Genomic DNA, 27,410 nt, shown 5'->3' with positions numbered 1-27,410 from the left:
ACCTCTCAAATTATTTATAGGAGATTGATTCATATACTTAACCAAATGTGAGAGGAAATACTTCTAATTATATCCAAACATCTTTAATATGAGGGGAATTATGCTTGGAGACCTTCATTGCCAAAAACAGGTTTTGCCAAAAATGTTCTAAGAAAGAGGAGGAGGCTACATGTTTTCCATATTTGACCCTATAAAAGTACCCTTGGAATGGGTATGGCTTGTCTTTCCTCATAAAGCTTCAAGGTAAGTGTGTGTGAGGACAGGGCTCTGTCTGAGGACAGTAAGTGATATCTGGCTGCCTGCATGTCACACATCCTGGCTCCCACTGCCTCTGGCAGCCCTTCCACTGAAGCACCAACTTACTCTGTAGCAATTTTAATTAGATGTTTTCGTGTTCCCAGTCATTTCCTGATTCTCACTTAAGAATTATGGTATTATTGGGAATGGCTAGAGTTTAACCAGAAGAAATTTGCGCTTTTTTTTTTTTTTTTTCCCTACAGTTCCAATCCACTTCCAGGTTGCATCTCTAAGGTAAGATACCAATTTTTTTTCCTCATTCTTTACAGGGTGCAAGAAATCTTCTATGGTGTTTGGAGAGTGCTCAGGGGGTTATAAAATGAAAGCATTTTAATTTCATGGCTGATCATGCTTCCCTTGAAAAATTCTGAGAGGGACTTTAGAAACTGATTCTCATTAATTTATGTCCTCTGCAATACATGAAAATGCTTTCTCAAGAGTCTTGAGGAGTTTTATACACATTTTTCCTCCTATTTCTGGCACTATGATCTGTCTTTTAAATAACTGAGTTACAATAGGCAATACAACATTTTGGTGTTATTATTCATTTATAGAGAAAATGTAAATTTCCTATACTACAGATTTTCCTCTGCATCATATAACATATAAAACCCTGAGATGATGTCTGAATGAACTGAGTCCTTGCCTTGGAAAAGTGGCTTAAACCTGCATGTTCTTTCACAGTCCATAAGTGCAAAAAATATTTAAATGCTATGAAAAATGACTGTGAGAATCTTCAGCAAGACAAAGCATTTTGTGTTATCCAAATCCCTGCAGTTTGGATGGGAAAATGTAGAAAGGTTCACAAAAGTGTTTTGAGTTTTTCTGGAAAAATATCTTTATTATTATTAAATAAATTGCCTATGATCATTTTTTTGAGATTTTATTTATTTATTCATGAAAGACACAGAGAGAGGCAGAGACGTAGGCAGAGGGAGAAGCTGGCTCCCTTCGGGGAACCTGATGTGGGACTCGATCCGAGGACCCCAGGATCACAACCTGAGCCAAAGATAGACACTGAATCACTGAGCCACCCAGGAATCCTGCCTATGAACATTATTGACAGGATTAATGAATATTAAAGTGACAAGAGATGAATGGATCTTGAAAAGAAAGTTTTGTGAAATTTCTATGAGATTTCAGTAATAAAGCAAGAAAACATAATAATATTTTATAGTAAGTCTTTGAGAAATACTAAAGACAAGGGAAAAAGCCAAATCTGTCAAAATTATGGTATGAGAATAAGAGCCCTTGGAAAGAGGCTGACTTGCCCTGCTTTAAAAAGCTCCAAAGTAAGCGGGACCAGGCAATGGGTTTCAAGAGGGACATTGGCCACGCTGCCCCGCGTCAGCTGCAGCTGCTAGCTCTGGTACTGCTCCTTGGGATACTGCATGTTTTATATCCATGGCTTTTGTTGCCTTCTGTTTAGAAGCCAGCCATGCCACAGATGGGATTTTGTGGGTGCCTTTGGCTAACTACTCAAGTGCTTTTCCCCTCTCTTTTACAGAACTGTCTAGAGAGAACCAGGCTGCATCTTCTCACTTGCTAACAAGGTAAGATTTGGACTTAACCAGTCCGTGGAGAAGAATATGAGAGCCTCTGGGATGGATCTGTGTCACTTAGCAACCTTTCAGAAAGTGCTGGTCTCAGTAAATACCTAATAACTGTACTTCAGGAAACGGTGCTAGGGAGACAGGGAAGGAGGGCTTGCCTTCAGAACAATGCACATAGACTCATTCCGGATGCAAGCATTGGCGAGGTGACATCTCAACAAGAAAACTGCTAATGGACTTGTTGGCTTGTTAACAGAATATTAACATTCTGTAGGGGGGAAAATCTGAAATAAGATTCTCTTGCTAAAAATCTCAAATTTGATTTTAAAAAAGGTATGCTGCCATTAGAATCATTAGGTAAACATGATACCTAACAAATAAGAAAAAGAAGGTACCTAGGAAAGAGCTTCCTTAAATCTCTTAAAAATTTGCAGAAAGTTACCTTGCCCAATGCTAAATAGTGGGTTTTCCATGAGGTATCATACCAATATCTGGAGACTTACTGATTCACATGACAGTCCACAGTCTCTAATGTGAAATGCTTCATCTCCTCTAGGACCTGTGAGTTCAGCAGCCATGAGTTCAGACCAGGAAATGGCCATTTTCGGGGAGGCGGCTCCATACCTCCGGAAGTCTGAAAAGGAGCGCATTGAGGCCCAGAATAGGCCCTTTGATGCCAAGACGTCAGTCTTTGTGGCGGAGCCCAAAGAATCTTTTGTGAAAGGGACTGTCCAGAGCAGAGAAGGAGGGAAAGTGACAGTGAAGACCGAAGCGGGAGCAGTGAGTAGAGTCCCTGGAGCTGGCCACATTTGATCAGTACTTTTGTATGATCTCACAATTGACATAAATGGTTGTCCTCCCTGTTTACCAGACTCTGACGGTGAAAGAGGACCAAGTCTTCCCCATGAACCCTCCCAAGTATGACAAGATCGAGGACATGGCCATGATGACTCACCTGCACGAGCCTGCTGTGCTGTACAACCTCAAAGAGCGTTATGCAGCCTGGATGATCTATGTGAGTTCACTCTCATGGCCTTCTGCTCGTGCAGATGGTTAAGAGTTTTGAAAAGCAGGTTATTAAAATCCTCATGAAATCATTATATTCTCTTCTTTTTCTTTTTGGTCTAGACCTACTCAGGTCTGTTCTGTGTCACTGTCAACCCCTACAAGTGGCTGCCAGTGTACAACGCAGAGGTGGTGACGGCCTACAGAGGCAAGAAGCGCCAGGAGGCCCCGCCGCACATCTTCTCCATCTCTGACAATGCCTATCAGTTCATGCTGACAGGTGAGTGGCCCAAGTGTTTGTCAAACAAATTATGTTACCACCTATAATCACAAAGTGCTAAAGCTAAACAGGACTTCAGAGATAATATAATCTACCCCCTCACCCCCCACGATGTACAGAAGAGGTAACTAAAGCACACAGATGTACATGCCATCAAAGCTGTAATGAAATTTTAGCTCTTCAGACTCGACCTCCATGATTTTACCAGGCCATGCTATTGCTCCATTCCTATTTATCTTAAGTTGCTTATAATTTTCGTCTTGGAAATACGTAATTTCTGGTATAGATGGAAGTAACAATGGTTAAGATTAAGTAACAGTGGGCTCACATTGAATAGACATGAAAACTATATGTTCAATCCCTTTGTGCTTAATTTTCTTGTTGACTACAAATTTGATGCTTTTAGGAGTATTGTTAGGTCTAAAGTCATCAGAAACCATCTCATAGAAGATATTCTCTCTTTGAATGAAGTTGATATTTGGGGGCTACATGTACAGAAAACAAGGTTGCTGTTTTCTCCCCTCTTAGAAGGATTTTTATTTTGATTGATTGAGGCACCTTCCTCATCTGATCTTTCTTTGACCTGATGGTATACTTTTTGGAAACCCTGATCAGAGTTAGGGTTGCAAGCTGTGGAAATAAGATTTTTTTTTCTTTGTGAGGCCAATTGACTCATTTAAAAACTAAATCTCAACCTTGGCTTGATGAACACTATTTAAACCTATTAAACTACAGTCAAACCCTTCATGTATTTTCCATTTTTCAGTTCTATGCAGAAATCAGTGGATAGTATGCTACTGAAATCCATGGCTGACAACTAAAGAATGTGTCTGGCTTTAGAAAATACTGCTCTATTTTAAACCAGAATGGTACATGTACTATGAGGACTTAAGGAATTTAAGATATAACAACATTTTATGTTTCTCTTCTACTTAAGAGGTTTAAGAATAATATCATATATAACTTTACAATAATATATTTCAGTCTCCATTTAAAATGACACAATATTTATACTTAACACCCAAGGTGTTTCGCTATAGAAAGTTCTGTTTGCGTAACTGGCGTGATGTTGATTGTCGGCTGTTTTTCTTCTAGATCGGGAGAATCAGTCCATCTTAATCACGTATGTATTACTATTCTGGGACATATTAGTATTTTATTCACACTAGGAAAATGACAAACCAAAAGAAATTAATTAATGCTCCCATACTGAAGCAATGGCTGATCAGTCTGGAGCTGGACACTGCTTGTACTTTGTTATAGGGCTCAGACTGCATCTGAATGTAAATTAACAATGCCCCAAATTTGTCATTTGCTAGTCCAGTTTTAAAAGCAGTCCAGAACTTTTCTGAGAGTTAAGAGATGTAAAATCTGTGCATAGCCAGAACCCAATACATGGCAGTGAACAACATACAGCCTTCTGAACACTGAGCTTTTTGGGAATTTCCCCAGTGGCCTATTTTTAAGGCCTACTTGAGAAATGTCTAGTCCTTCAAAGACTTCACTTGAGCCATGTCTTTAAGGAAACTAAAGAACATATACATTTTTTTTTTTTTTACTCTCTCATTTCCCACATAGTTGTTGGGTGGCTACCTTTTGGACCCCTCACACCCAGGCCACAGCACCTAAAAGAGAGCCTGGCACATTTTAAGCACTCAAGAAATGTGTGTTGAATCAACTTCCCTGCTTCTTGTCAGTGCAAAGCAACAGAAATATTATGAGCTATAGTAGGCTGAAGAGAAAGAGCTAGGAGAAACTTGACAAAGACATATAAAGAAAGATGCATAAGGTAGTAAACGCTGATGATGGAAGTACTTTAATTTGCTGCATAGCTTAGTTCCTCACGTATATTTTGTCTCCCTTTGCCAGAGGAGAATCTGGTGCGGGGAAGACCGTGAACACGAAGCGTGTCATCCAGTACTTTGCAACAATTGCAGTCACTGGGGACAAGAAGAAGGAGGAAGTTACTTCTGGCAAAATACAGGTGGGTCTGGGGCTCTAGGGGCTCAAGACTCTTGGGCTCTCAGGAGTCTGGAGCCCCAGAAATGAGGGCTGCTCTTTGCCTGTGCAGGGGACCCTTGAAGATCAGATCATCAGTGCCAACCCCTTACTGGAGGCCTTTGGCAACGCCAAGACTGTGAGGAATGACAATTCCTCTCGCTTTGTAAGTCTCCTGGTCACAGAGGGATCTTCTCAGCCCTTACATGCCAGAGATAGCGTGTCTGAATTATTTCAATTGTATCCTTCTGTGTGCTTCAACTTTTTAATACTAAATAATCTTTCTCTTTTCAAGGGTAAATTCATTAGAATCCACTTTGGTACCACAGGGAAGCTGGCTTCTGCAGATATTGAAACATGTAAGTAAGAGGACCTCCTAAACAGAACCCGAAAATGACAAATGATGGTCTGGAGGAACATTTTGCAGCTCCTGTTGAGCCTGGAGCCTGTGAAACACCAGTCTCCTGCCAAACATGCCTGTGGTTAATGCAGTCTCATCCATAGCCCAGTGTGCTTTATCCCCAGCCATGAGCCTTATGATTTAGTAAGAACTGCCAGGAGCCACTGGGCTTGTCTGAAGAATTCCAGCCTTAGAATGGATTTCAATTTTCTCTGAGAAAACACTAACACTAGGGTAAATGAGTTGCCTCCTGGTTGAGAATATGTGATTGCTTCCTAGCCTGATAAACATTACTCGTAGTGGTCCCTCTATTATAAAGTGAGAAAAGACCCTGGGGAGGGATGGGTTCTCTAGAAACAATGATATCACAAATGTCAAGGACATTCTACATGAGAAATGTCTATGTCTCCAGCTAGGCGTACTTCAGTTTTTTTCTAGAGGTGGTAAGAGAAACTGCAATAGTGTTTGTAGAGCTCAAAATGTGGTAACTTATATGAATATTCAGCTGAAATCTCAATAGGCCCCTGAGATTTTTTAATCATCCCAAATTCCAAAATCACTTCAGGAACTTCATGGTTTTTCCCCCCTGACCCTTGTCTACTTTGTATTCCAGATCTTCTAGAGAAGTCTAGAGTTACTTTCCAGCTGAAAGCGGAAAGAAGCTACCACATTTTTTACCAGATCATGTCTAACAAGAAGCCAGACCTAATCGGTAAGAAGGAGCTTAAATTTGCAAGCTACAAGGTTATGTTATATTAACAATTTCCAATGTAAAACATATACCCTGAATTGTGTGTACCCAGAAATGCTCCTGATCACCACCAACCCATATGACTATGCTTTCGTCAGTCAAGGGGAGATCACAGTCCCCAGCATTGATGACCAAGAGGAGCTGATAGCCACAGATGTAAGTTACATATACAGTGTTTTTTAAAAATCCATTATGTATGGGAATGACAATAACAGCCCTTTATAGGCATGGTTAATGATATGGCATAAACTTTCCTAAATAAATTACTATCTTCTGCCCTTCTGTCCTGTCACCTCTCCTGGTAGAGTGCCATTGACATCCTGGGCTTCACCTCTGATGAAAGAGTCTCCATCTACAAGCTCACGGGGGCCGTGATGCATTACGGGAACATGAAGTTCAAGCAGAAGCAGCGGGAGGAGCAGGCCGAGCCAGATGGCACTGAAGGTAATATAGACAAAAAGCTCATTCTAAATTCATGTCGTCTTTACAGTTGAGCTTCTGATGAATGTATGCAAATTTACCACCATAGAGACTTTCTATAAAATGGTTTACTCACCATTCTGCCCTGATGAATGGGGGAGCCCACAGTGGGTCATGTGGGGTGCCTGAATTGTGTCTTTACAGTCGCTGACAAGGCGGCCTACCTCCAGAGCCTGAACTCTGCTGACCTGCTAAAAGCCCTCTGCTACCCCAGGGTCAAGGTCGGCAACGAGTTTGTCACCAAAGGCCAGACTGTGCAGCAGGTGAGTGCGTGACCTCAATGAATGACACACATCCCAGGCCGCCTCAGCATGTCTTTAATACGTCAACAATCACCACTCTGTCCATGAAGGTGTACAATGCGGTGGGCGCTCTGGCCAAGGCCGTCTACGAGAAGATGTTCCTGTGGATGGTCACCCGCATCAACCAGCAGCTGGACACCAAGCAGCCCAGGCAGTACTTCATTGGGGTCCTGGACATTGCCGGCTTTGAGATCTTTGATGTGAGTTAGCAGAAACTTTGTAGCAAAAAAAGTTTAAAAATCTTGCTGCTGCAGTCAGTATTGGAAAAGGTCTATGAAAAAGAGCTGCACTACAAACCAAGTTGACACAGGAAAGAAGACCAAAAGTCCATGAGAGGGCGTGAACCTTGCAGGGGGACAGAAGTCCAGTTCTTCCCTGTGTGACTTTGTGGAGAATTGGGAATGGTGTTCTACTGATCATTGGGTTCACACTCAATGAAGACCTGTAGGTGAAGCACTACCACCTCAGAGAGCATATCCACTCCCAAGGTCTTTCTGCCAGTTACAGGATGTCTGAATTGAAAGCCCCGAGCACAGCCTCAGCACACAGTGGGCACGCAGTAAATGATAGAGCAGGTGAAGAGACAGGTAATGGCAGCCAAGATGGTGGTAGGAAAGGCAGTGACAAATTCAAAGACAAGCTGTAGGATTCCTGTCTGCTCTTCAATATCCAGGGATAGAGGATGTAGATGGCATTTTAGAGTAACTCCAAATCATCTGCCTATGAAAGAAAACCTCCCCTATAACTTAGCACACAAGGTTACAGAAGATATGAGGATATGAGATAGTATCTCAAACGTGTCTGATCCACAGGTCACATTTCTACACTTTTCTGAGTAAACACACAGACACTGAAGGACATTTTCTGACTTTGAGGGACAAGAGCATTTCCAGAAATTCCCAAGCTCACGAGGGAAGAAAGGAATACTATGGCACCCAGAAGGAAGAGGAAGAGCAATCCACATTTTCAAATAAGAAAACTAAAGACAGTGCAAACTTGCAACCAATTTGAGTTTTTAAAATAATCACTTTATTGATATATAATTCATGCAACATCCAATTCACTTAAGTACTTAATTTGGTGGTTCTTAGTATATTTACAGATATATGCAACCATCATGACAATTGATTTTAGAACCCGTTCATCACCCCAACAAGAAACCCCATTCCCACTAAGCAGTCATATCCTGTTTCCACCTTCCCCAGCCCCTGGCCGGCAACCACTCATCTGCTTTCTGTGTCTGTGGATTTGCCTATTCTGGACAGTTCATATAAATGGAATCATACAGTATGTAGTCCTTTGTGACTGGCTTTCTTCGCTTAGCATGTTGGCAAGTTTCCTCCATGGTGCAGCACCCCTTGACTTCCATGTCTAGTGATACTGCTCTTAGGCAAGAGCATTCCCAACTGTTTCTTTCTGGGTGTTGTGAACAGTGAAGCAAAGCAGACCTGCTCAAGTTCTGGGTGTGGCTACAGCCACTGGCTCTGGATGTCAAAGCCTGGCACCCTGCCACACCCCCTTAGAAGACTCTTGCACAGTTACTTCATCTCACTAAGAGAGTTCTCTCATCCATGAAATGGGCAAACAGGACCATAGTGGAAAGGTGGCTGTGAGAATTAACTGCAACAATTTATACAAAGCACTTAGCACAGTGTCTAGCACATGGCACATGTTCAACAAATGCTAGCTACTGAATTTTTAGTCCTGGTTATTCATAATATACAGACCACAATGGCTCAGATGCGGGAAACTTGTCTAGCCATACAACATCATCATAAAGAGGCAGATTTCTAAGAAACCTCTGATCAACAAAAGTAGACACTGTAAAAACCAAACAATGGTTTTATTGCATAGGAAAACATCACGCAGATACTATTTATTCCCATTTAAGAGATACTTCCAACAAGGGCGGGGACAAGTCCTTGTCTATAGCCATGAAAAAGGCAGGAAGGAGAAAGGGGCCTGCCTCAGCTGGAGAGAGTCACACCATCCTAAGACGGTAATCAGGTCACCAACAAGGAAAGCCCTTTTCGAAGACAAGCTTTTTATTAAAAGATCAAAGTTAATTTGTATTTTCTACTTAGTTTAACAGCCTGGAGCAGCTGTGCATCAACTTCACCAATGAGAAACTGCAACAGTTCTTCAACCACCACATGTTCGTGCTGGAGCAGGAGGAGTACAAGAAGGAGGGCATTGAGTGGGAGTTCATCGACTTCGGGATGGACCTGGCTGCCTGCATTGAGCTCATCGAGAAGGTTTGCTTGCTTTTTTCAGGTCACAGGTTATACTGCTGAACAGTATTTAAGAGAAAAATCTTAAAAGATTTCTACATGTAAACAAAATCAGGAAAACTTCTTTTGCTAACTCTGAGGGAGATATTCTGATAAAAGGAGAGTGAGTATTTTCTCTAGCATCCAGAACTCTATTTCCCAACAGTTCACAATGCAAGAACCTATATTTAAACCTCACTGCTAGAAAAACTTTTTAATAAGTATGGGATGGAGCCTTGGAATCTGAATTTCCACCAAGTGTTTCTGATGCAACCAGTTTGCAAGTCACACTTGGAGAAACAGGGCTGTGGAGCTGTGGGACTAGACATAAACTCCAGGAAAGCATGACCTTCATTCTTCTCCCTGGCTACTGCATTACTGAGCCTGACACAGCACCTGAATTTCAACAAGCACACAATAAATATTTCCTTAGTGACTTCTAACCCAAGGGGTGAGTTTTCATTAACTAAGAAATTAAAGGATGAATTTACTCAAATATGATCATGATGTCACATATTTCTACAAGCAGACAAAATTCAAAGACATTTGTTTTTTTTCATCCTTTCAGCCCATGGGGATCTTCTCCATCCTAGAAGAGGAGTGCATGTTCCCCAAGGCCACAGACACCTCCTTCAAGAACAAGCTGTATGAACAACACCTTGGGAAGTCCAACAATTTCCAGAAACCCAAGCCTGCCAAAGGCAAGGTTGAGGCACACTTCTCACTGATCCACTACGCGGGTACTGTGGACTACAACATTGGTGGCTGGCTTGACAAGAACAAGGACCCCCTGAACGAGACTGTTGTCGGGCTATACCAGAAGTCTGCAATGAAGACTCTAGCTAATCTCTTCTCTGGGGCAACAGCTGCTGAAGCAGGTACGTTCCAAAAGAAGTCATCCATTACCTGATGTATAAAACATACACTGAGGAAGCTTATACTATGATTGCTTGTGCTCTCTCTGCCCCCCTTAGAGGCTGGTGGTGGCAAGAAAGGCGGCAAGAAGAAGGGTTCTTCTTTCCAGACCGTGTCTGCTCTCTTCAGGGTACAAACTTCCTTTGCTCTGTCTTATTAGATTCGGGAATTTAAATTCCCCTGTATTTGTTGGGGAAGGGAAGTTATCTTGCAAGGGTTCCAGAACTGGATATAATTCAAAGAGACAGGTCAGTTGGTGGTGGTAGGACAGAGTCTTAGTTTGGGGTTGTCTGGAAGAGACAGCTCAGTATATAGGAGACAAGGTGTTGGGAGAGAGGGATGAAAGTGGATTGCAGAAGTCAGCATCAGATGGCAAAGTTAAATCTGGGGTCCAGGAAATAAGGTCATTTGACATTTAGAAGGTTCTACTGGGACAGGACTAGGCAAAACACGGGATTTGCTGGAAGCTGTGGGAGCCTCCAAATGATATATGTGCTTAAGTGTATCCTAGTTCAGAACTGAAATGAGTGGATTTTGAAAGCTGAAGACAGAAGATCAGTGTCAGGAATTGGAGGCTGATTTCTTTTTTTAAAAGATTTTTATTTACTTGAGAGAGAGAGAGAAAGAGAGAGAGAAAGAGAGAGAGAGGGGGAAAGAGAGAGAGAGAGAGAGAGAGAGAGACTGACAGCACAAGCGAGGGGAACAGCAGAGGGAGAGGGAGAAGCAGACTCCTTGTCAAGTGGGGAGCCTGATGCGGGCTCAATCCCAGTATCCTGGGATCATGACCTGAGCCGAAGGCAATCACTTAACTGGCTGAGCCACCCAGGTGCCCTGAGGCTGATTCTAAACAAAAAAATAAATACATAAAAAACTAGATGTGATAAGAAACAGCTCTTGAAGGAAAATTTACTTTTCTTTGGACAATCCCATCTGTAACAATGGGAACTTTAGTTATTCTGAAAAACAAGGGTTTCCACAACTTGGAACACTTCTCACACTTCATAGCATGGCTGTTGGTTTTTTGCCAGTTCCCAGAGGGAGGCACTACAAGGCCACTTTCTGTAGAATGAGCAGGAGGACAAAACTCTGTAGTTACTATAAGGAATACGAATGCAATAGAGAAGCAGATACCATTGAAAGCAGGGTAAAGGAAGAAATGAGAGATTTGGAAGAAGACACTGAATTACTGATAAAGCCAGACCACACTCTAGACAAAAGAATATGGGTAGAATATTTCCCCACATTTAGAATATCATATTCAATCTACAACACATGCTAGGAAATTCAGCAGCAGTAAACAACCACTTCAACGACTCATAGAAAAATATGTTTATAATGCACAAAAAACAGGAAAGAGGACATTTTGGGAATGTGAAAATTTCAGAAATAACTCTTCTCAATTTCAAATCTGGATACTATTCAAATAGTGTATGAATTAGATATTAGTGGATACTATAATTACATACTGTTAGAATTGAGCCTAGGGATCCCTGGGTGGCGCAGCGGTTTGGCGCCTGCCTTTGGCCCAGGGCACGATCCTGGAGACCCGGGATCGAATCCCACGTTGGGCTCCCGGTGCATGGAGCCTGCTTCTCCCTCTGCCTGTGTCTCTGCCTCTCTCTCCTCTCTCTCTCTCTCTCTGTGACTATCATAAATTAAAAAAAAAAAAAAGAATTGAGCCTATGTCACAGATGTCACAATGATTATGTCTGTAAATATGAACATATGAAAACAGTGCAGTTTTAAACCAAATATTCATAAATTCCACAGGAGAATTTGAATAAGCTGATGACCAATCTGAGGAGCACTCACCCCCACTTTGTACGGTGCATCATCCCCAATGAAACCAAAACACCAGGTAAGACGCTTCTGATGCCCAAACAAGTTCCAAGATGTTTGATTTAGACCATGAAATAAGGCATGTGTACTCTTCCTCTTAGGGGCCATGGAGCATGAACTTGTCCTGCACCAGCTGAGGTGTAATGGTGTGCTGGAAGGGATCCGCATCTGCAGGAAGGGGTTCCCAAGCAGGATCCTTTATGCAGACTTCAAACAGAGGTCAGACTCTCTCACTGCAAATTATTTTAAGAGCTTCTTTTACTCATTTTAGTGATTTCGATGGAAAAATCCTTTATACTTTCTATTATAAATGAAGAAAATAGAAACACATTTAACAGACTGTATTGACATACCAAAGTTTGACACCCTTTGAATATACAGAGAATAAAGATATGGATATGATTTCTTATTTATGTTTGCTAGACTACCCAAAGGCTATGTTGTTTCTCTAATAAGGGTAGCAGATGTCTTGGTGACAACAGGTCTATCATTTATTTGTTTGGCCTAAACAGATACAAGGTATTAAATGCAAGTGCTATCCCAGAAGGACAGTTCATTGACAGCAAGAAAGCTTCTGAGAAGCTCCTTGGGTCCATCGATGTGGACCACACCCAGTATAAATTTGGTCACACCAAGGTAACGGTCTCTAAAGTCTGATACTATCTGTGTCCCAGTGAAGTTTATGTATAGTGTCTGATCTGCAACTCCTCCAACACACAGGTCTTTTTCAAAGCTGGTCTTCTGGGGCTCCTAGAGGAGATGCGAGATGACAAGCTAGCCCAGCTGATTACCCGAACCCAGGCCAGGTGCAGAGGGTTCTTGGCAAGAGTGGAGTACCAGAAGATGGTGGAGAGAAGGTATTAATAGAGATACTCTACTGAGCCCCCTCAGCTTAGGCCCTTCTAACTCTGCTTCCTGTTGGAACCTGACTTTGACCACTTCTGTTCCTATCACAGAGAGTCCATCTTCTGCATCCAGTACAACATCCGTGCTTTCATGAATGTCAAGCACTGGCCCTGGATGAAGCTGTATTTCAAGATCAAGCCACTCCTCAAGAGTGCAGAGACAGAAAAGGAGATGGCCAACATGAAGGAAGAGTTTGAGAAGACCAAAGAAAGCCTTGCAAAAGCTGAGGCCAAAAGGAAAGAGCTAGAAGAGAAAATGGTTGCTCTCATGCAAGAGAAAAATGACCTGCAGCTTCAGGTCCAAGCTGTGAGTATCAGAGCCCATTTTTTTGTAATCAGATGCTAATATTTCAGTTCAGTGGCTGCTGGAAAAAGGTCTCACTTAGGGACTATCAATCTTTCCTAAATATTTCCTAATTCATAATTCCTTAGAAGTTCTACACAATCCCAGACACAATATTACTACCAAGCACTGTGGTAGGATCTCTTGCTGTTGAAAAGGAAAAAAACAAAAGCACTTCCCCTTTCCTGCTATTGTTTTTCCCAGCAAAACGCAGGCAAAAAGTGAGGTGATCTTTGTTCCATAAGATTCTCCCTACTGAAACAAGCAAATAAGACCAGTGAAAAAACAACGATATTCACAGTGAAAAGGGAGGACATGTTGTGATGAAAATGCATCAACTTGAAGCCAATATGAAACCAACTGGCAACTTCATCTCAACTCTGTCTTTAGGAACTCTCCAGTACCTGAAAGAATAGAGTCACTGCAAGGATAATGGCAATACTTTCTACAGATAGTGTCAGTTTTTAAGCAAAGCATGAGTTGGGGTTGATATTCTTATTCTGACATCCCAATAAACATTCAGAAGATTGGGGAAAGAAATATCTGATTAACCACCACTGTCTAATTCACTTATGTGACTCAGATGACAAGAGACTTTCAGTATGCTACTGAGACCAATAACCTAAATCCTGAGAGTGACCTTGCAGTCCCCTGAATTCAGAAGCAAATCGATATTGGTCCAGTGGGTATTGGCTTGGGACACTCAACTAGAAAATTTAAAGACAGATGAACTATCTGTACATACCTAGGTTGGGCATTGTGTCTTTCCCTGTAGTTCATGTACAACAGGGGTTTCCAAATTGAGGACAGGTTCATCACACCTTGGAGAACCAGTGGATAACTGTATGGTGTATCTAAATTTGGCCTCTCTGAGAAGAGTATGACTTCTTTTCGGCATCATTCTCTCAACTATCCACATTTAATAACTATATAAGGACATTCTAAGCACTAGGGATATAACCTGAAGCAGGAGACATGGCCTATGCCCCTGCAGAGTTTCTATTCCAACTCCTGTTCCTTCTCCTGAGAAACGTGCTTGCTACTTTTCTACACACCACCTTTGAACATGTTCGGTTCCCCTTTTTTCTTCCATGTGTTCCCTGTAATTCCCAGCTACTTTGTAGGATCATCTTCCTTTTAAGTCACTTTCCTAGTATCATTCCTCCCTCTGAGCAACCAGCTGGATAGCCAACCATTTTGTTTTTCATACACTAAGCGGTTTTGGAAATAAATATTAAATAAAGAAAGGTGACTGATCTGATATCATATACCAACACATTAAATATAGATGACATCATGCATGAGAGGAAAAAGTTTTCCTGGGCCCTCTTAAGGTCCCTGGCTGTTTTTTTTTTTTTTTTTTAAGATTTTATTTATTCATTCATGAGAGACACAGAGAGAGAGAGAGAGAGAGGCAGAGACACAGGCAGAGAGGGAAGCAGGCTCCATGCAGGGAGCCCAATATGGGACTTGATCCCAGGACTCCAGAATCACGCCCTGGGCTGAAGGCAGACGCCTAACCGTTGAACCCCCCAGGCATTGGGTTTGAAAATTAAAAAACTGATTAACAGAAGAAGTATGCATATTTACTGAATTTTTACATGTACAAGGGAGCCTTCACAAGAGACTGAAGTCCCAAAGAAGTAAGCAGAGCAGGAAGCTTGTATATCTTTTAGACAAACAATAGATTTGTAAAGAATTGACAAGACAAAGGGGTTTGAGCTAAGGATAGTAAATGTTGAAGAACTAAAAAAGATAAAGGTTAGTTTAACAAGGTTTGTTTATGTAGCCTTCTCAGCCCCTAACTCTCATCTCTGGTGATAAGAATGTCTTCCTTCTTTCCTCCTAGTACAGGGAGGGTACTTTTCACATGGGAATTTAATAACCTGTTTCAGGGAAGAAAGGTGAGTGGAGGAGGTCAGAGTGGACTTCCTGTTTCTGCCATTTTCTCAAAGTCCTTCAGTTTATGGTACACAATATGCCAAGGTGTCATATTTGGGGAGAGTATATCCTGAACTACATCATTAGCAAACAGAAGCGTAAGATAATTTCAACAGAAACCCTGAGTTAAATTCCTTTAAAAAAAAATCTGCAGTGCCATAATAAGTGCACAATAAATATGTTAGATGAGGAAAAGCTTATAAATCTTAACCTAAGGCTTTAAAGCATAATTTACTTGTTTGGATTCAAAATATTAGTAAAATGTTAAAGTGTCCTGAGAACTAAAATCTAAAAGTATCTATTATCCCTTTTCAGGAAGCAGATAGCTTGGCTGATGCAGAAGAGAGATGTGACCAGTTGATTAAAACCAAAATCCAGCTGGAGGCGAAGATCAAGGAGGTGACTGAGAGAGCAGAGGATGAGGAGGAGATCAATGCTGAGCTGACGGCCAAGAAGAGGAAACTGGAAGATGAGTGTTCAGAGCTCAAGAAAGATATTGATGACCTTGAGCTGACCCTGGCCAAGGTTGAAAAGGAGAAGCATGCCACAGAGAACAAGGTATGAAACATATTCTGTTCCACCACAGAGAGATTCTGCCCCCCTACTAAGCTGCTTTAGAGCAGGTATCATTTCTTTTTTAATTTTTCAAGGTGAAAAACCTCACAGAAGAGATGGCAGGCCTGGATGAAACCATCGCAAAGCTGACCAAGGAGAAGAAGGCCCTCCAAGAGGCCCACCAGCAGACCCTGGATGACCTGCAGGCAGAAGAGGACAAAGTCAACACCCTGACCAAAGCTAAAATCAAACTTGAACAACAAGTAGATGATGTAAGCCTAACATCATGTAAAAGATAATTTTTAATTTAACAACTAAGTAAGCCTGAGCTTACATTCGTTTGATGTAATGAGTACTTTTCAAGAGCTTTCAATGAGTAAGTGGTGTAGGATATCATCCCTGTTATAAGGTCTAAGATGGACACCTACGGAGTAAAAAAAAAAATCAATAAAGAAAGTTGTAGGTAACAGACAATATGGGTAAAAAGAATTAGGGAAAAGGGAGGTTATTGTGTTTGCCAAGAAAAGCTGCAAAAACAAAAAGGATCTTGGCTGGGCTCATAAAGCAAATGGCTATGGGAAGAAATAGAGAGAGTGCTCTAAGCAGGGAGCACAGCAAGGGCAAAGAAGTAGTAAATATTCGTAAGGTTTCCTGTCACAGGGAGAAAGGGAATTCCGAATAAGGGATGCAGAAGATGAATTCAGCTTTAGATGTGATCTAATATCAAATAGAGAACCCACTGAAAATGTCTCAGTAAGGGAGGAACTGACAAAAGTCATGGTTTAGAAATGTTGCTATGGTGTGGTGAAGCAATGATCACCATGGCTTCCAGTGGGGAAATTCAGAAGGCATGACATCTCCCCAGGAGTTTACTGTAATCATATGGTAATGAGGTATGGTTCACATTTTGAATGATGACTCTTTGGACTAGGTAAGCAGCAAAGACAATGGAATGCGTGGGGCAAATTTGTCTTATGCAGAGAAAAATCAATATAAGGTGCTGATTAGATAGGAGTTAAATGTTTACAAGTCCAACCTGGGGTAAAGGATGGTAACGTTCCAGGAACTGTATTCGTGCCTTATTAATTTTCAGCTTGAAGGATCCTTGGAACAAGAAAAGAAAATCCGAATGGATCTAGAAAGAGCAAAGAGGAAGCTAGAGGGAGACCTAAAATTGGCTCAAGAATCCACAATGGATATCGAAAATGACAAACAGCAACTTGATGAGAAACTCAAAAAGTAAGCAGTGAGGACAAAACTTCCATGGGGAAATTACTTTTATTATATCTGTGACTGACATAAAGTACTCTTTTAACAGGAAAGAGTTTGAAATGAGCAATCTGCAAAGCAAGATTGAGGATGAGCAGGCTCTAGCAATGCAGCTACAGAAAAAGATCAAGGAGTTACAGGTGAGGAAGAGCCTCCACTTCTGTGCATTACAGGAATCAAAGCTGCGGTGAGTCAGCATTAATGTCCATGTGTCACTCCCAGGCCCGCATCGAGGAGCTGGAGGAGGAAATCGAGGCAGAGCGCGCCTCCAGGGCCAAAGCAGAGAAGCAGCGCTCTGACCTCTCCCGGGAACTGGAGGAGATCAGCGAGCGCCTGGAAGAAGCTGGCGGGGCCACATCTGCCCAGATTGAGATGAACAAGAAGCGGGAGGCCGAGTTCCAGAAGATGCGCAGGGACCTGGAGGAGGCCACCCTGCAGCACGAAGCCACAGCGGCTACACTGAGAAAGAAGCACGCGGACAGCGTGGCCGAGCTCGGGGAGCAGATAGACAACCTGCAGAGGGTCAAGCAGAAGCTGGAGAAGGAGAAGAGCGAGATGAAGATGGAGATTGATGACCTTGCCAGTAACATGGAGACTGTCTCCAAAGCCAAGGTATAATCGTGGTTTAAGTCTTAAAGAGATTTCTGAGACAGGTGTGAGTGAGCTGCTCACAATTCCTTAGTAACTGTCAGGAGGAGACTACAAGCAGTACAAGCAGGAGACAGGCCAGAGCAAGGGGCACCTCCGGTGTGATGGGCAAAGTGCTCACTCTTTGTTGTGAGAACAGCCAAATCCACAGAACAGTAGAGCAGAAAGTTAAGCTCTTCCAAACAAAAACAAAAACAAACAAAAACAAAAAAAACCACACACAACAACTCAACTATACATTTTGGGATTTTAAAAACTGCTCACCTTGATGAGGCTTCTGTTTTTCTTTCCTCTTAAGCACAAATACATAATTTGTTTCTCAAAAAAAAATCTCAAGAATTGAAGAAAGTATCATTATTCTCATATCAAGGATAAGCCAACTGAGTGAAGACTTAATTCACAAAGCAGTATACTGGTAGCATGGGTAGACTATGGCATTTGTTATTCTTTCCTTCACAATCTGAGGCCTCTGTAGTTTTTGTTTGTAAAGATAGTGTATTTTCAAAACACATAAGTGTCCCAGCCCCTATGGAATACTTGGATTATGGAAAATTCCTGTGGTCCAAATACTTGCTTGAGATGCCTTCTACTACTTTTTGAATGTAGGGGAACCTTGAAAAGATGTGTCGCACTCTAGAAGATCAGGTGAGTGAACTTAAGACCAAGGAAGAGGAGCAGCAACGGCTAATCAATGACCTGACGGCTCAAAGAGCGCGTCTGCAGACAGAATCAGGTGGGCCACTTACCAGTGTTGACCTTGAATGACAAATTTCCCGTGGATGGTTAATTTGCTGAAAAACACTGCACTGACCTATTGAGGTCACATTTTATTGCCCCCCTGGGAGGTACCTGCCACCACTACTATGAATACATCACTGACTGCTGGCATGGACTACTTTCTTTTTTTTCTTAGTTGTGACTTTCATTAAGGAAATCTAGGCTGTTTTGTTTTTACACATTTTACAGTAGATTTTTCCGTCAAAGTTAGCAAATTAAAAGTGTTGCTTCACAGTATTTCTTTGCACTTTTCAAAATGCCTGCACAAGTTATTTATTACTTTATTACCCTCAACGGTCTGTGTAATGTAATCCACATTTTAAAGATGACAGACTATGTCAGTGATGAAATGACTATCCAGGAATGCTTACTCCACTTCTCCTCCTGAAGTCTGGCCAATTGCTGCTAGCTTGCACAGTCACGCAGAGAAATATTCAGCACTACAACCCAGCCCAGGAGACTTAAGTGATGTTTGTGGAGCTTTGACCATCCAAATTGGAGAGTCTCTGCATTTACTCTGTCCCTTAATCAATCCATTCAACTTTTTACCAAAGTTCTACCTCCCGAAGTGAGAGGTAACAAGATGGAAATTATTTCATGAGTCATCTGGGCTTTTAAAGTAATAGGCAGATCAAAGTGTTGGAGAACCACTTTACTCTTTCATATTCATTCAAATATTATTCTTTCTAGGACAAAGTTCAAAGTCAGGCTTTTATTATTGTTGTACGGGTAGTTAATGCACTTCATGGAAAAAGAAAACCTGTATTCTCAAAGAATCGAATTGCTCCTTGTAGTCTCTTTTCTAAGATCCTTCTATAATTTAATGGTATGGAAAAAAGAAAGCTGTGATTCTTGTTAAGTATTAACATTTTTATATGCTTCTTGACCAATTTCTACTGTAACAATCTTAAATATCCTCCAAAATATTTTGTGTTGCTCATAACTATGTAATCAGCCTCAAAGCTTTCCATACTTCTCATTTTTATGTAGATCTGCCCATCAGATTTGAAGTGGAGGTTGGTAGCTTCCTGTAATCTGTACTCTCCAATGTGTTTCAAACTCCACTCCCTTTCCCTGCTCCAGTTTTTAATCCAGAGCTCTGATTTCCAAAGTGAGGTTGAGTTTGCTCTATCTTGGTCTTAACAGGTGAATATTCACGCCAGCTAGATGAAAAGGACTCATTAGTTTCTCAGCTCTCCAGGGGCAAACTAGCATTCACACAGCAGATCGAGGAACTGAAAAGGCAGCTTGAAGAGGAGATAAAGGTAAACCCTACTTGTCACTGTCCTTATTTTTGAGGTTGTATTTCGCTTACTTCTACAGATTTTCTTCTGATGACCTATAGGAGCCTAGGGACTAAATGTCCTTTTAAAGATATCAAATTAAGTCTCTGATCTCTATATTCTCAGGCCAAGAGTGCTCTGGCTCATGCCCTGCAATCAGCCCGCCACGACTGTGACCTGCTGCGGGAACAGTATGAGGAGGAGCAGGAGGGCAAGGCCGAGCTGCAGAGGGCAATGTCCAAGGCCAACAGTGAGGTGGCCCAGTGGAGGACCAAATATGAGACGGACGCCATCCAGCGCACAGAGGAGCTGGAGGAGGCCAAGTATGTCCTAGTCCTAGCTGAAATTCAAATATCTCTGTTAAACAAAGTGCATCTGTCATAAGCACTGTATGGGAAAATGTCCATTATTCCCCCAAACAAATTTTAAAACTAAGGAAAAAACATGCACAGACATAAACCAATACAATACAAACAACCACTCTAGGTGCTGCAGTTAAAGAAATCAAGCTAGAGGGCAGAAAGAGAAAGCACCTAAGGCAAGAGGCAGCTGAAGGACCATTTCTTTTTTTTTTTTTAAAGATTTTATTTATTTATTCATGAGAGGCACACACACAGAGAGAGGAACAGACACGGGCTTCTCCCTGCAGAGGGGGAAGCAGGCTCCATGCAGGGAGCCCGACGGGGGACTCAATCCTGGGTCTCCAGGACCACACCCCGGCCGAAGGCAGTGCTAAACTGCTGAGCCACCTGGGCTGCACAGGACCATTTCTAAAAAGAGGAACTTTTGACATCATTCTGTCTACAAAGGTGTAGACAGAGTAAGGGTTAATTGTACTCTCTTGTGCCTCTCTTCCCTCTCAGCCATTAATGGGAAAATCAGCCCAGGTATTAGGTGTGTAAGGGAAAAGTAATCAGGCTTCAGAACATAGCTTCTCCTTCAGAGATGTAAACGCATGGCTATTTGTAGGGAAACAAAGGCATATATTGTTAAAGATTAAAAAGAAGCATAAATTCTGCAATAAGAAAGGAAACACATAGTTTCACACAGGACCAAATATTCAATGCTATCAGCAGTTCAAGACAGAACTATAAAGACAGAGAATCTGGACTGGAAGAAACCTACTCATTCAACAGGACATTTTGGGAGAGATCTAGTTGTTTATCCTGTGACTCCTATACAACCATGTAGTTGGAATCACGGTGGGCAGATGCCTTAGAAGAGAGTCTGAGTGGAGCTCACAAAGCAAAGTTGATACCAATTTGGAAAAGTTTATTTTTATTAAATGATTACTAAACAGCCACAAAAAATATGGGACATGATTAGACAAACTCAAGTATATTTGATTTGAAGTTGAATTCACTCATTTGAATTCAATTCATCCAATATTTGAGCACTTACACTGTGTGACAGCCTACAAGAAAACAAAGATTAGCAAGACATACACTCTACCCTCTAGAGATGAAAATTCAGTGGAGATAAGACATAAACAACAGTAATTCAAGGCAGGTATTATTATTATTCTAAGGAGGAAGAATGAACTAGTCACCATGATGGGTAAAATGTGGGCTTAGGCTGATCACAGATGGCCTTGAAACCAGACTATGAAGTATGGTGATGCTAAAATTTGGTCTGTTTTCAGTATTTAGTTTGTAGAAGAGTGGGAATGGGTTAATACAGACCTGGCCCTACAAAACAACCTGGAAAAGTAGTATTAGGAGTCTGGCTATGGAAATCACTCTTTTGCACCTATTTCGAAACATCCAATTCTGCCAATGGCTGTTCACTTCTCTTGTCCTTATTTCACTTTTTAGAAAGAAGCTGGCCCAGCGTCTACAGGATGCTGAGGAGCATGTAGAAGCTGTGAACGCCAAATGTGCTTCCCTGGAGAAGACAAAGCAGCGGCTCCAGAATGAGGTGGAGGACCTCATGATTGACGTAGAGAGAACCAATGCAGCCTGTGCCGCCCTGGACAAAAAGCAGAGGAACTTCGACAAGGTAACTCATGTAGTAGCCTCTGCTTCTGTACTCAGCTCACAATGAAAGCCAGCCTGTTACCCTCAGTGTGCCTTATTCAAACTCCCTAAGGGCTGTTCTCAGTAACTCCTGCTCCATGGCCAGCAGTGGATGGTGACAACACCTGTGGTTTCTACTCTTCTCATTCATAACTATTTGTCAGTCTCAGATCATTTCCACTCTGACAGGTGCCAGAATAGATGGTGTCCATCCCATCAAGCTTTATCTATTAAATTTCTGGACCATTCTTTGCCCCTCAGATCCTGGCAGAATGGAAACAGAAGTATGAAGAAACTCATGCTGAACTTGAAGCTTCCCAAAAGGAGTCCCGTTCCCTTAGCACAGAGCTGTTTAAGATTAAGAATGCTTATGAGGAATCTTTAGACCAACTTGAAACCCTGAAGCGGGAAAATAAGAACTTGCAACGTGAGTACACTTCACCTTTTCCTAAACAAAGCCTTTGAAAAATGTTTTCCCCTACTGAATAAATTTTTATATTTTTCTTCACCAACAGAGGAGATTTCTGACCTCACTGAGCAGATTGCAGAAGGAGGGAAACGCATCCATGAACTGGAGAAGATAAAGAAACAAGTGGAACAGGAAAAGACTGAACTTCAGGCTGCTTTAGAGGAGGCAGAGGTAGACATTTTATTGCGCATTCTAAAACAATTGCAAGAGGAATTAGAGTCCACTGCATGCAAGAATTGATGAATTCTTGAATTAAGAGAAAAGAAAAGTAGTTCTGACTCTGTACTCAGTCATGAGTACAGTCATGTACTCCATGAGGATGGAGAACTGACCATGTGTGCAACTACCACACCTGTATGTCAGGAACTGTGCTAGACACTGAAAAAAACAAAGATGAATAAAAAGAATAAGTTAAGGTCCCCACCCTCACAGGCACTATCTAGCCAGGGACATAAAAATATATAAAATAAACAACATACTGTAGAAATCTCCAGAACAATGGTATAAAGATGTGTTATGGCAGCACAAGAGCAAGAACTCCTATTTCTAGAATACTACAAACTTCCTTTCCCTGCTAATATCACCTCTTGCTGTCATTAAGGCATCTCTTGAACATGAAGAGGGAAAGATTCTGCGCATCCAACTGGAGCTGAACCAAGTCAAGTCTGAGATTGACAGGAAAATCGCAGAAAAGGATGAGGAAATTGACCAGCTGAAGAGAAACCACATCAGGGTCGTGGAGTCGATGCAGAGCACTCTGGATGCCGAGATCAGGAGCAGGAATGATGCCATCAGGCTCAAGAAGAAGATGGAGGGAGACCTCAATGAGATGGAAATCCAGCTGAACCATGCCAACCGCATGGCTGCAGAGGCCCTGAGGAACTACAGAAATACCCAAGGCATCCTCAAAGTAAGTGTTCAAAAGAGGGCCTCAAGGTGACTGGGGTGACCACAGCCCTGAGAACGAGGTGTCTCAATGATGATTCATTCCCCAGGACACCCAGATCCACCTGGATGACGCCCTCCGGGGCCAGGAGGACCTGAAGGAGCAGCTGGCCATGGTGGAGCGCAGAGCCAACCTGCTTCAGGCTGAGATTGAGGAGCTGAGGGCCACTCTGGAGCAGACGGAGAGGAGCAGGAAAATTGCAGAACAGGAGCTCCTGGATGCCAGTGAGCGCGTCCAGCTCCTCCACACTCAGGTGAGCATAACATAATAGTGAAAAACACAAAAGGATGAAAATGAAATCCCTGCTCATATCTTAGCATTATCTAAAAATATATTCACAATGTTTCATGAATGGTAAAACTTAAATCATTTAATATTTGTGTATCAACAATACTTATACTATACTTTGACATCCAGACTTGACTTTTATTTATTTATTTTTAAGATTTTATTTATTTATTCATGAGAGACACAGAGAGAAGGTAGAGACACAGGTAGAAGGAGAAGCAGGCTCCATGCAGAGAGCCCGATGTGGGACTCGATCCCAGAACTCTGGGATCATGCCCTGAGCCGAAGGCAGACCTCAACCCCTGAGCCATCCAGGCATCCCTGACTGTCTTTTAAAAATACACTGTCATCTCAGATAATTTATGGAACACAGAGGGACACTAATAACTTAACTAGTTTTTGAGTTCATTAGAAATCTGGTATGTTAATTTTGTTGTCATGTACTAAATATTGCTAAATTTGATATTTTAACCAGAACACTAGCCTGATCAACACCAAGAAGAAGCTGGAGACAGACATTTCCCAGATCCAGGGAGAGATGGAGGACATCGTCCAGGAAGCCCGCAATGCAGAGGAGAAGGCCAAGAAGGCCATCACCGACGTGAGCAGAGGGCAGCATGGTGGTGGTCAAACTTGAATCTCGATGTGCTTGCTTCCCTTTCTCAACTGGTTTTGTTTTACTGCTGATCAGGCGGCCATGATGGCTGAGGAGCTGAAGAAGGAGCAGGACACCAGTGCCCACCTGGAGCGGATGAAGAAGAACATGGAGCAGACGGTGAAGGACCTGCAGCATCGTCTGGATGAGGCTGAGCAGCTGGCCCTGAAGGGCGGGAAGAAACAGATCCAGAAACTGGAGGCCAGGGTGGGTCTTCTGATCAGTGTATTTCCCCCTCATTTCAACCCATTGCAGTATTTTGAGTACCCTGTACTGCTGGATGAGTGGGGCATGCAGAGACAAATGAGAAATGATCCTTGTTGCCCAAGGACAATGAGACAAGTGCATCAAAATTATATATAAAACAGGGTAAAAGAAGCACTACAGGTCATTGGAAGAAGCAGAAATCCACTGAGCAAATAGATCACAGTAAATGACTTTTAAAATGCTTACCTTCTTGTAGGTCCGTGAACTTGAAGGAGAAGTTGAAAGTGAACAGAAGCACAACATTGAAACTGTCAAGAGTCTACGCAAACATGAGAGGAGAGTGAAAGAACTAACTTACCAGGTAAGGAAAATGGCCTATCTAGGTTTTCACTGCGTGGGATAAAAAGCTAATGTACAATAAAATGTTGATAACATTTGTACTTTCGTGGGCTCACTCTTCAAAATATTATTTCAGACTGAGGAAGACCGCAAGAACGTGCTCAGGCTCCAAGATCTGGTGGATAAACTGCAAGCGAAGGTGAAAGCTTACAAGAGACAAGCTGAGGAAGCGGTGAGTTCAGAAGCCCCTGGAGTGACCACACAGCCCCCTGGTCTTAGGTATGGCCAAGCTAGCTTAGTTGGAAGGATGAAAGGTAAGGAAATGAGGGTGCAATGAGGAAGGATCAAAGGAAAAGGGTCAACTACATTCTGAAGAATGAGAAGCAACCAACAACATGATGAGCCAGGGAAACTGTTCCTGGGAAGGGGAAAAGCAACCCAATGCTTTTGAGTGTTCAAGAGTACAGTTCAAGGAGCAGAAAGAACAATGGAGAGAGCAGTAGATATGTGGCTGATGTGTGTGTGTGTGTGTGTGTGTGTGAGAGAGAGAGAGAGAGAGAGAGGAAAGACAGAGAGAGAGGAAAGACAGAGAGAGAGAGAGAAGGCTGATCACAGGGTCTTCTAGGCTCTGGTAAGAAGTCTGGATCACAGGGTCTTCGAGGCTCTGGTACGAAGTCTGGATCGCATTCTAAGTACAATGGGGACACTGGGAAGCCCCGGGAGGGTTCTAAACTGCTCAGTCATGCCCTGGTCTATACTTTTTAAATAGAATATTCTGGCTATTTGGTGGAGAATGGATTGTCTGCTAACACAGGCAGGGACAGGGAGACATTATAGGAGGCTTTTCCAATGGGCCCATGGTTTGCCTTAGGGGCAGTACTGGAGCAGAGAGAGAAGAGTGGAGAGATTCAAGATACATTCTGGAAGGAGAAACTATAGGATATGCTAACAGGTTGCCTTGGGAAGGTGACAGGAGATCAAGGATAATTCATCAAGTTCATGGTTTGAGTGACAATGAATGGTGCGACTAAGGAACTAAGGGAGGAACAGAGTCACGGGGCAAGAAAGAAACAAGAATTCTTTTCTGGGAACACTGTTTGAAAGACCATAATTTACATAAGTGAAGGTGACAACTAAAAGCAATTAAGCTGGGAGTTCAAATGGTCTTGGTCATGTTTGAACCAATAGATTCTTGGCACTCTACCTCACCTCATTTCCCCAGCCTATGATTTATTTGAAATAATAAATACCAATTTTCTAAGTATGTAAGTATGGATATATATACACTTACTCATCACAAATTAGTGGTTCCTCTCTTGGTTAGTGGTTTTCATTTTTCTGCTGACCCCTAAGATCTGGGGCAGGGAGTGAAAGTGAGGGGGACATAGAAAGAGAGAGAGAGAGAGAGAGAGAGAGACTTAATGTGTCTCTAGCCCCTACTTCCCTCATGTGTAACAGGAAGATCTGAAGTTTTATTCATGTCTATTATTTAGTGATCCTAAGCTTTATTAATTTCTAAATTTTGATGCCATATTTTGGACAGTTGTCAATGAGCCTTTTTGAAAAGGACAATTACTAAAGACTAAACCCCAGCTGGCCTTCCCATATTCACTGCTTATCTGTTTGAACGTAATCTAAGACTACTGAAGGACTATTCTTGGAGACAAGTTTTGTTCCATTTCTACACTGCATTAAGTGGCAATATTTTATACTCAAGGGCCAGTGATTTATATTCAAGGCTATTAGCTTGATATAGATTTTTTAGAAGGTTTTTTAGGTTTTAGTTTTTTTTTTTAAGAAGATTTGGTTACATTTACTGGACTCTGGGCTAAAAAAAAGAGGTTGGAAAGTTGATATATTTAGTAGTAGCTCTAAGATGTTTACATGTTAAACAGGAGAACTTTTAGAAATGTTGTCGGCAAATGTTACCTGTTCCCCTTTGTTATCCATGAGTTCAAGAAGGATGAGAAGAATTAATACAAAAAAAATCAAGAGCATTTTTTAAAAAAAGGTTTACTAGAGTGAAGCATTTTTAAGTAAAAGAAACTGGAGACCCACTGATCTAAGAAATTAGAAATTCTGAACTCTTTTTCCCTCCTAAACACATCTCCATTCATTCTCAGGAGGAACAATCCAACGTCAACCTCTCCAAATTCCGCAAGCTCCAGCACGAGCTGGAGGAGGCCGAGGAGCGGGCTGACATTGCCGAATCCCAGGTCAACAAGCTGCGGGTGAAGAGCCGGGAGGTTCACACGAAAATCATAAGTGAAGAGTGATTCAACCAAATGCTAAAAAGTGACCAAAGAAATGCACAAAATGTGAACATCTTTGTCACTCTGTTTTCTACTTCAGTATTTTGCAGATAAAAAATTTATCCGCAAATAACTTGTCTCTTTTTTCCCTCCCACATTGTCAATTAATCTTTTTACTGCATCAAGAAAAGAAAGAGAGAGAGAGAGAGAAAGAGAGAGAGGAAGGGGGGAAGGGAGGGAGAAAAGAGAAAGAGAGAAAGAAAGATTTTGGCTTGTATCTTATAGAGCAGGATTTAGTCACCAAGAATAAAACATGACAGAAGCAGCCAGGCCAATCCCTGTTAATAAGTGCCCGAAGCCACACCTGCCCCTAAGGGGAGCAGGTGAAGTCTTGAGGCGGGCATTACACATACAGAACATAGAATATC

General features: G+C 42.0%; 1 protein-coding gene across 1 annotated transcript; it reads left to right on the top strand.

Moving 5' to 3' along the window:
- Positions 1–205: 205 nt before the first annotated feature.
- Positions 206–27,410, top strand: LOC112647368 (myosin-1). Its single transcript, XM_025428375.3, has 41 exons — positions 206–243; positions 501–531; positions 1,805–1,850; positions 2,407–2,630; positions 2,722–2,865; positions 2,979–3,135; positions 4,231–4,258; positions 5,005–5,119; positions 5,207–5,299; positions 5,429–5,492; positions 6,147–6,245; positions 6,337–6,440; positions 6,590–6,728; positions 6,909–7,027; positions 7,117–7,266; positions 9,151–9,321; positions 9,905–10,214; positions 10,311–10,381; positions 12,022–12,109; positions 12,192–12,309; positions 12,603–12,726; positions 12,811–12,947; positions 13,047–13,302; positions 15,595–15,837; positions 15,930–16,106; positions 16,928–17,073; positions 17,153–17,243; positions 17,326–17,715; positions 18,358–18,484; positions 19,675–19,793; positions 19,938–20,134; positions 21,626–21,809; positions 22,088–22,253; positions 22,342–22,466; positions 22,897–23,205; positions 23,291–23,494; positions 24,005–24,130; positions 24,221–24,391; positions 24,648–24,752; positions 24,867–24,962; positions 26,854–27,410. Exons 4-41 carry the CDS (start codon positions 2,427–2,429, stop codon positions 27,004–27,006), a joined length of 5,820 nt encoding a protein of 1,939 aa, XP_025284160.1. The 5' UTR covers positions 206–243; positions 501–531; positions 1,805–1,850; positions 2,407–2,426; the 3' UTR covers positions 27,007–27,410.

This window comes from Canis lupus, chromosome 5 (assembly GCF_003254725.2).
Source record: "Canis lupus dingo isolate Sandy chromosome 5, ASM325472v2, whole genome shotgun sequence".
In the NCBI taxonomy this organism is placed as follows: Eukaryota; Metazoa; Chordata; class Mammalia; order Carnivora; family Canidae; genus Canis; species Canis lupus.
This window is presented reverse-complemented; position numbering and strand designations above follow the sequence as displayed.